The sequence below is a fragment of the Octopus bimaculoides genome, chromosome 17 (assembly GCF_001194135.2).
Source record: "Octopus bimaculoides isolate UCB-OBI-ISO-001 chromosome 17, ASM119413v2, whole genome shotgun sequence".
In the NCBI taxonomy this organism is placed as follows: Eukaryota; Metazoa; Mollusca; class Cephalopoda; order Octopoda; family Octopodidae; genus Octopus; species Octopus bimaculoides.
Window position 1 is genome coordinate 19,879,910 of NC_068997.1, and position 9,928 is coordinate 19,889,837.

At 36.7% G+C, this 9,928-nt stretch overlaps 1 protein-coding gene across 11 annotated transcripts in view; it reads left to right on the plus strand.

Annotated features, from left to right (window-relative positions):
• LOC106879787 (diacylglycerol kinase beta) overlaps positions 1–9,928 on the plus strand; it is a 391,710-nt gene that overhangs the window by 279,249 nt on the left and 102,533 nt on the right. For all 11 annotated transcript variants that reach the window (XM_052973954.1, XM_052973955.1, XM_052973949.1 and 8 more), the window contains 3 exons: positions 1,021–1,097; positions 5,878–5,983; positions 8,182–8,280. In XM_052973954.1, coding sequence (XP_052829914.1) covers positions 1,021–1,097; positions 5,878–5,983; positions 8,182–8,280 — 282 coding nt within the window. The remainder of the gene's footprint in view (positions 1–1,020; positions 1,098–5,877; positions 5,984–8,181; positions 8,281–9,928) is intronic.

Genomic DNA, 9,928 nt, shown 5'->3' on the forward strand with positions numbered 1-9,928 from the left:
TGTGTGTGTGTGTGTTGCCCATATATATATATACACTTAATTAGTTGTGGGTTGGGAGTTTGATCGGCAGACGTCATTATTATTATTATTATTATTATTATTTTGAATTTTTCCCACAAGGGCGGCTTCGGGCAGGTGAAGAATAGTCAATTATATCGACCCCTATGTCCAACTGGTACTTATTTTTTATGGAATGTCTATGGCCATAGGTCTGTTGAATCAGGTTTGACCTGGTGTTAAACAACAGCATCAACAAAAATACAATACTACCATGACCATCACCATCAACATCACAACAACAACAATATCAACAATAACACTACCTTGGTTACTATCTGTACCAAGATATTACAGCACGTGGGACTGTCAACTAGAAAAAACACTTATCTCTCTTAGACTCTGTGAAATCACTTTCCTAAGCAGCAAAACCAAAGAACAACAGAACTCTTCTACATAATCAGTTTCCTTGTTAGTGATATGGCATTGGTATCTGCCATTCATTGGTCAATTCTAAAGAACTTTTTCACTTATCATCCTATTTTTGTTTCTATTACTTTTTTCTTTTTTACCAATTCTATTAGTTTTACTTTTCCTGCAGTGCCTGCAGAGATTTTATTGCACCATTCTGCTGTTTATAGCGATTTAAATTACCACTCACATAGTCAAAATCTATCAATTGCTTCTTTCTTTTTTTCCCATTTTCTTATCAAAAAGTCAATGATAAGGCAACAATGCCAAGCTGAATCTTTTATGGCGATTCAATTATTCCTTTCTGCAGAGAAACTGTAGAATCTTTGACCGTTTCAGTTCAAGATCGGTAGTAAAATGTTTCCCATATATTTACTTTGAGTTTGGCAGAAAATTTTGCTTTAGCATCCAAATGATTTTGTTATGTAAACTTGGTAGTGATCTATGTGTTGTGACTTATTAAATTTATTATCTACTCAATGAATGTATCTTTTCAGACAGAACAAACCTGTTATGAATAGATTTTGAAAAATACATTTTCTTTGCTTTCAGTTTCTCCCAAGAAAGTTAAGGAGGTTATGCAAGAATTTAGTCCCAATGGAGTCCTTTCAAATTACAATCCTGATCAGGTAAGCTCAACAATTTATTATTATTATTATTATTAATACTGAGTGAGAGAGCAGCGCATGCCATCAAAGTGAAACTGGGGTAAAATATATGAATCCCAGTATACCCATCATGGTTACTCGTCTGATAAAGGTACACCAGGTACATGTTGTTGTTGGCACTTTGTCGCTTACAACATAGAGGGTTCCAGTTGATCCGATCAACGGAACAGCCTGCTCATGAAATTAACGTGCAAGTGGCTGAGCACTCCACAGACACGTGTACCCTTGACGTAGTTCTCAGGGATATTCAGCGTGACACAGTGTGACAAAGCTGACCCTTTGAATTACAGGCACAACAGAAACAGGAAGTAAGAGTGTGAGAAAGTTGTGGTGGAAGAGTACAGTAGGGTTTGCCACCATCCCCTGTCGGAGCCTTATGGAGCTTTAGCTATTTTCGCTCAATAAACACTCACAACGCCCGCTCTGGAAATTGAAACCGCGATCCTATAACCGCAAGTCCGCTGCCCTAACCACTAGGCCATTGCGCCTCCACTACCAGGTACATACATCACAACCATATGTGCACAACATGGTGATTTCATATCAAGATAAACAGTGCAGGACTTTGCAGGTGGGCCCAGTTAGAATTTTCTTCAGATCAAGTAGCCCATCCCACTCAAAAGGTCCTTGAATAAGGGTTGTTTAAGGATGTTGAACAAAACATTCATGCTTTCAAAGCTGAATTATTCAAACTCCAAAGAACTACTCTCAACACATGCCTATAATGCTCCCCCACTATTTCTGCTCGTGATCAGAGATGCACATATCATCAGCCACCAAGAGACATGCTCAACTGGTTAAGGTCAAACAACTGACAAGCAAATCTGTGGTACTGAGCAGAATATTTGCTGTAGCCCATCTTTTATACCAAGACATTACATGTACATGATAACACTTCCAATCAGTTAAGATCAGAAGCCATGAGAGCCAGTGCCTGGTACTGCATCAGGGCATTTATTATTATTCATCATCACCATCATTATTACCTCCACCTTAGCGAAGGCAGACATATTGTTTTCAGTCATGTTTGTTTGTTTGTTTGTCCATGGACAAGATATCTCAAGAATCACTGGATGGATTCAGATGAAACTTTCAGGGATGTTTGGCCTCATGACTGGCACGAACTGATTGATCCAGTACTGGCCAAGGATTCTGAATTATTTTGCGGTTTTTTTTTTTGCTTTTTTTACTTAATTTTTGAGAGCTGTTGGGTTCATTTTTAGTATTTGCATTTGTGAGAGAAGTCGAGTTTAATTCAGATATTCTCATTTTAAAAATCATCTCTGGCTAATCATTGAGAGGATGTTGGTGTTGCCTTGGTGGAAGTTTGCACTGTCTGAGTGTTGTTGTTGTTGTTGTTGTTGTTAATACTATAACTACTACTACTATCATCATCATCATTATTATTATTAGTGAAGGCACAAGGCTCAGTGGTTAGAACATTGGGCTTATAACCATGAGCTTGTGAGTTCAATTCCTAGATCAGGCTGTTTGTTGTTTTCTTGAGCAAGACTCTTTATTTTACATTGCTCCAGTTCACTCAGCTGTGGAAATGAGTTGTGATGTCACTGGTGCAAAGCTGTATCGGCCCCTTTGCCTTTCCCTTGGACAACATCAATGGCACGAAGAGGGGAGGCTGGTATGCATGGGTGACTGGTACTTATTCTATTGGTCACTTTTGCCGAACTACAAAGTTACTGAGATGTAAACACACCAACACTGGTTGTCAGGTGGTGAGAGGAGACCTACACAGACACAAAGTCACATGCATGCATATATATATATATATATATATATATATATATATATATATATATATATATATATATAAATGATGAGCTCCTCTCAGTTTCCGTCTACCAGTTTCACTCATAAGGCTTTGGTTGTCCTGAGGCTATAGTAGAAGATACTTACCCAAGGTGTCACGCAGTGGGACTGAACCCAGAGCCATGTGATTGGGAAGCAAACTTCTTAACATTCAGGCATGCCTGTTTGCATAGATCTGATGTACCACAGTTAAGTAATTGAAGAATATTTCTTTGAGTTGCTTAGCTATAGACTATCACATTCTTATAATGGTAGTGGTGGATGATTGAGTGATGAGCATGCTGGTCTAAAATTATATGATTTAATGATTTAGCTGTGACATTGATCTAATTAAGTGACGATGTAAACATTTCCTTCGTTATAATACCTTCATTATTTTACACCCTACCCATCCCCACTCCCAACATAGGCAGACGGTGATTACTAGAAACAATTTATAAACCTATGAACAACTTCTACCAAACTTGAAGCTCATTATACTTTGTTAATTTTCTAAGATTTCAGTTTCAAAATATCAATTAGTGACCTTCATTTTTAATTGGATTCTAAAGCACGTGGTGATTTTCATTTGAATGGCAACAAAGAGTTTGCTGACAGGGATTTTGGTTGTTACATTGAGTATGCAATAGAAATTAGAGATTTCTAAATCACCGATACTTCTCTCAACACACAACGTCAGCCCATTTTGAAACTCGCCATTCTACAAGGAACCTTAGGGGTTTAATTCTTAACAGGTCATCTGATGACATTCTTTTGTATGTTGCCTTTCAACACTTGTAAAAAATATAACTGGAAGCTGAAAATGGTTTCTGTTTGTAGAGTTAAGAATTGTATGAATTTAGTAAAATAAGGTTTCGATGAAGCAAGTACTGGGATAAACCTCTATATTATCAAGGCTTCTTATAAAAATACAGGAAAATAAAATTAATCAATAGGCACAGGTGTGGCTGTGTGGTAAGAAGTTTGCTTCCCAGCCACATTATTCCTCTGATCTGGCAAGGTTTCTACAGCTGGATGCCCTTCCTAACGCCAACCACTCCGACAGTGTAGTGGGTGCTTTTTATGTGCCACCAGTATGGGAGCCAGTCAGGGCACTAACATCGACCACGTTTGGATGGTGCTTTTTAGATACCACCAGCATGGGGAGCCAGTCAGGTGGAACTGACATCGATCCATGCTCAAATGGGGTTTATTAAATGCCACCAGCATGGGTGCCAGTCAAGCGGCACTGGCCATGACTACGATTTTCGATTTCACTTGACTCAGCAGGTCTTCTCAAGCACATCATATCGCCTGACAATTCAAGGATACTTTTAAATGGGCTGGTTATGCAACACTGGAATTGGCCACAGCTGCAATCTCACTTTACTTGCTGGGTCTTCTCAAACACAGCCTATCTCTAAAGGTCTCGGTCTCTTGTCATTGCCTCTGTTAGGCTCAACATCCAAAAATCATGCTTCCCCACCTCATCCCATGTCTTCCTGGGTCTACCTCTTCCACAGGTTTCTTCCACTTCATATATATGTGTGTGTGTGTGTGTGTATATAGTGAACTAAACACCTCATTCTGTATATATATATATTTAAGTGTGTATGTATATATATATATATATATATATATATATATATACATATATACATATATATATATGATACATGTATATGGGGTAGTTTTGGTATTGTTAAGAAGTGGACTAGATCATAAAATCATAGTAGATCTATCTAACAGCCGACTGATTGATATCTAGCAGGTATGACATTGCCTACCTACTGAAAAAGCTGATCTAACAATATAGAACTGCTATTTAAATCATGACAATCAAACAAGTGAGTTCTATAAGACAGGTTTAACTAGTTTATGTAGTTTGCCTTTAAGTATTTGGTTGGCTTTCTCTGGGTGTGGTGTTGCAGGAGTTGGTGGGGGCAGGGAAGAATAGGGCTCTCAGTAATGTCGGTGAAACATCACAACAAGGAAATTAAATCAGATTCTAAAATATGTTCAAATTATTTTATCCATTTGTTCTTTTACATTGGACTCTGGCCATTCTGGGGATCCAGTTTTGAGACTTTGATTCATCATATTACCCTTAAGAAGTCTTGTGTTGATACACACATCCATACATACACACATACATACATACATACATATACACACACACACACACACATACATAAGGCAAATAAGAAAATGGAGAAGATAATAAATCAACAAACATCAGCCTGTAGACATTCATTTATATCTATTAATTGAAATCATATGTATAAGTAATCAAAATAAGCAAAAAAAAAAAACAAGTAAATAAATAGATAAATAAAAATAAACAAAATAAGAATAAATGAGTGAAAAAATACTAAGCTCTTACAGCTGTTTCTACTACGGAGTTTTTTTCACTCATTTATTCTTAGTCAGTTGTTTATTTTTATTTATCTATTTATTTACTTGTTTACTTGCTTATTCCATTTGTTTATTTTGATTACTTATACATATGATTATAATCAATTAATAAACAGATATAAATGAATGTCTACAGGCTGGTGTTTGTCCATTGATTATCCTCTCCATTTTCTAATTTGCCTTATAAATTCTGGGTAAATTTCTGTTTTACCCCCCGTCATACCTATATCCTTGCTGCTCATTTGCACAGTTTCAACCAGCCTCTCCATTTCAGGCCCTGTTTTTGCAAACAGTTTTAAATCATCCATGAAGAGAAAGTGGTTGAGACGAGGTCTGTTCATTCTCAGCTCATAGTGCACTTTGATTTTATGTAGGACTACGGAAAGTGGGATCAAAGCTATAACAAATATTATTATTATTATCATTATCATCATCATCATCATCATCATCATCATTATTATACCAAAGATAATTGCTTTTATAAGTAATATTTGTTTTCATTGTTTTTTGTCTTTTCTAGCCAATCGACTATGAAGGATTTTTGATATTTATGCAGACGTACTTAGACATGAAAGAGGTTCCTGAAGAACTATGCAAAGCTCTATTTCAGTCCTTTATGAAATCAGGTAAAAGTAGCTTACGAGATGAACTTTTGCTTTGAGTAGTCACCCATTTGTCTACATGTCTTGATTGATAGCAATTTAAATATTTATTTCCCTTTAGAAATATAAAGCATTTTGACTAATTTGAGGCTCAGACCTCTTCGGTGATCTTTCTAGAGATTGTATTTCTAAATGTACTTTATGAGAACAGTTGAATATTGGTTTTGATATTGGTTTCTTTTATTGGCATCAAATGTCCTTAGAGAAAGTTGAATCAAAGATTTAAGTGTACTTGGATAACCCGAGATTGAAGACTAGGGAATTAGTGGATAAATTCTGTTAATTAGTAGAATAATTAGTGTTGAAGGTGGATATAATGATAGCATGATGGCTATTGTAGATTAAGACTAATGGGAGGTGAAGTTAAGTTTAAAACTGTACTACATCTATTGAATAACATAGGATTTCCTTCTCAGTGCTATAAGTAAATTATATAAATAAATTATAGGAGATTTATGTAAGAAAGATATTACTATGTGGTAGTATTACAGAAAAGTATAACTGTATGATAGTGAATGTAGAGGGTTTAAAGTGGCAAAATGACTGGATTGTAGCTGGGGTGGGGGGTAGGGTAGGGGGCAGTCCACCCCAAGCGGCACTTTTATAGGGACACTACTTTTGGGACTGCTGTAGGCAATATGTGGTTTTTGTGGGGTATGGGGGTGGCAAACGGAAGGGCTGGCCTGGTTGACACACACTCTAGCTACACTAGTGCCTATAAGTCTTTTATTCTATCAAATGCAATATTCTTTTCTACTCTGGGCACAAGGCCCAAAACTTTTGGGGAGGGGGCCAGTCAATTAGACCGATCGCAGTACGCAACTTATCAACCCCGAAAGGATGAAAGGCAAAGTCGACCTCAGCAGAATTTAAACTTAGAATGTAAAGACAGATGGAATACCACTAAGCATTTCACCCGACGTGCTAAAGTTTCTGCCAGTTTACCGCCATTCTATCAAATATGATATTAAGAATACAAAAATGGCCTTGATGGCTTTCTGATCTTCAGTTAATTCAGAATTATTAATATAATTCATATAACAGTTAAAGTAAAGGGTATTTCTAAATTTAGCTGCTTCTTGTCTTTGCTGACAGAGGTCTCAGTTTAAAATGAAAAATTGACTGACACATGGGTGCAACAGCAAGATCATTAATTAGTGTAGTTGTTGTTGAATCTATGGTTAATTCAAATAAAGCAGATTTACTATCAAAGGCATTTCAACCAAAAATATCATGTTCTCCTGTGTGCAGGACTGCATCAAATGTGGTGACATAGCTAGAGTATGTGCCACTCAGAGCAGCTCTTCAGTTTGCAACTGTGCCTTCCCCTAATACAAGCTTATACAGCTGACCCAAATAAAAGCATTACTCAAGGCTTACTTCCCCCTCCCTCCTCTACATTACTGATCAATCTTAAGGTGGGATTTGAGTAAGATTTAGTAGAAGGTTTCGGTGACCATATAGATTTAATAGAAAGCTTAGGTAACCATATAAATTTATTAGTAGGTTTAGGTAACCACATAGATTTAGTAGAAGGTTTAGGTACCCATATAAATTTATGAGTTGGATTAGGTAACCCTGTACAGCAGTCATGGGCAAACTATGGCCCAAGGGACTTTCAAAATAGTATGTCTAATGAAAATTACCTTGGTTTCTTTTAGTAGAGAGGCCCTGCCTTATAATAAGCCATGTCTCATGCAGCTGGCTTTCACACTAGCTTGCAAGATAGTTTAACAGAAATTTATATAGAGCAGTAGAGTAGGTATGATAAATGGACTGCAAGTTCCGAAAAATGATGGCAGCTCTTTTTCCTCACCAACAGTGGACCAACGTGTTTCTGAATCAAACAGTGACTGAGTTTGACTCAAGTCATGAATACAGCCAAAGCTCTACAGCACGCCACTGTTCAAGAATTGTTGGGCTTTTCTGACTATGGTGAGTTGTATTTTCAGACCAGGAAAAGTTCTCTGCTATTTGCACTGGATGAAAGTAGTATCCTGAGAGACATATCTGGTGGCTAGCATTTGTTAAGAGAATATCCCCCAAACGAGTAAGTAAATATCAAAGCAAGTAGCTTTATTAAATGCCGAAACCAATTTATCTTATAGGAGTAAGACTAGTTAAAAGGATTCGCCAATCTAATTCAACCCTGCTTAAAACAGGTGCTGATGTTCAAGGTGTCCAAGGTTCAATTCTTATCAAAGACGTGGTGTGCTACCTGTCACTTGTGGAAGGAGGAAGTCCCGGAGAAAAGCTGGAATGTAAGTATTGGTTTCTGTGTTAAGGAATGGTTTCTTATTTAACACTTTTCAGATTGTATTTTGTTTCAGTTTGGGAAGCTTTCTTATTGCTTGGGATTGGATGGGGTAGCTTATGCAAATTATTTTAGGGTTTCCTTCCTCTCCCCCGCCCCATAAACACAGACATACATACAGACAAAGAATTTTATATTCTCTGAACTTTTAAACTTTGTCACCAAAATTTCTTATTTCATCATATATGACAGAACAGATTTTTTTGTCTTTTTCCTTTGTTTTGGCTGGAAAAGGTTAGAATAGTACATCTTACTAAGAAAGTAGATACTGGTTCATTTAACACACACACTCACACGCACACACCCACACATGCACACACACACACACAATGATATTTCATTATTTATACAACCACACACATGTACATGCATAAACACAACTTGTGTGTGTGTGTGTGTGTGTGTGTGTGTGTTATATAAGAAGATATATATAATTATATACATATATAAACACAGATATACATATATACATCTACATATATATCTATTCATATACATTTGTGTGTATGTGTGTGTGTGTGCATTCATAAGATACACCAAGGTAAATGTTAACATTAAAGTTGGGAACTTCATAACAGCACATCATACATGGATCACACATGCACCACACTTTTCACTTTGCTAACTATACATCTGAATCAAGATTGTTTTCTGGTACATCATTTAACAGAACTCAATATAACTATCAATAGCAAAACTCTTACAATACACTCTACCATCAAATATAAGGTCTTAGGCAAGGCATGATACTTATCCATGATATTTTATCACAACAAATATCTTATCACCATACTTTGTCCACAATATAGAGTAATGCAACATACTGAGGACAAGCCAATAAAAGAGCCACTACTTGATAACTTGACTTGCTAGAAGTAGCAGCCAAATCACATTACTTTGTTCACAAATTATAATAATACAGAAGGCGCATGGCTCAGTGGTGACAGCATCGGGTTCGCAATCATGAGGTAGTAAGTTCGATTCCCGAACTTGGGTTGTGTGTTGTGTTCTTGAGCATGACACTTTATTTCATGTTACTCTAATTCACTCAGCTGTAGAAATGAGTTCTGAAATCACTGGTGCCAGGCTGTATTAGCCTTTGCCCTTCCCTTGTATAGCATCGGTGACTTGGAGAGGGGAGGCCGATATGCATGGGGGACTGCTGGTCTAATATAAACAACCTTGCACAGACTTGTGCCTCGGAGGGGAACTTTCTAGGTGCAATCCAATGATCAGTCATGACCAAAAGGGGTTTCTGCTTTATAATAATACAACATACAAAGAACAAACCAATAAAAAAGTTGCTACATGGTCACTGACTTGCTAGAAACAGGAGTCAAACCACGCATTACTTTGTTCGTAACAAATATTAGAATAACATGCAATGAAAAATCAATAGAAAAGTCACTACATAGTCACTTAACTTGCTAGAAACAGTAGCTAAATCACACCACATCTAAAAAAAGGAAGAAGAAAAAAGACACTTTGGGTATATAACTTATGTACACTATATCCAAGTGAAACATGAAAACAAAAAATGGATTGTTAGACTTGAAATCTCTTTGATCTTCTGTTTGCTTCAAGACAGTCTTTTT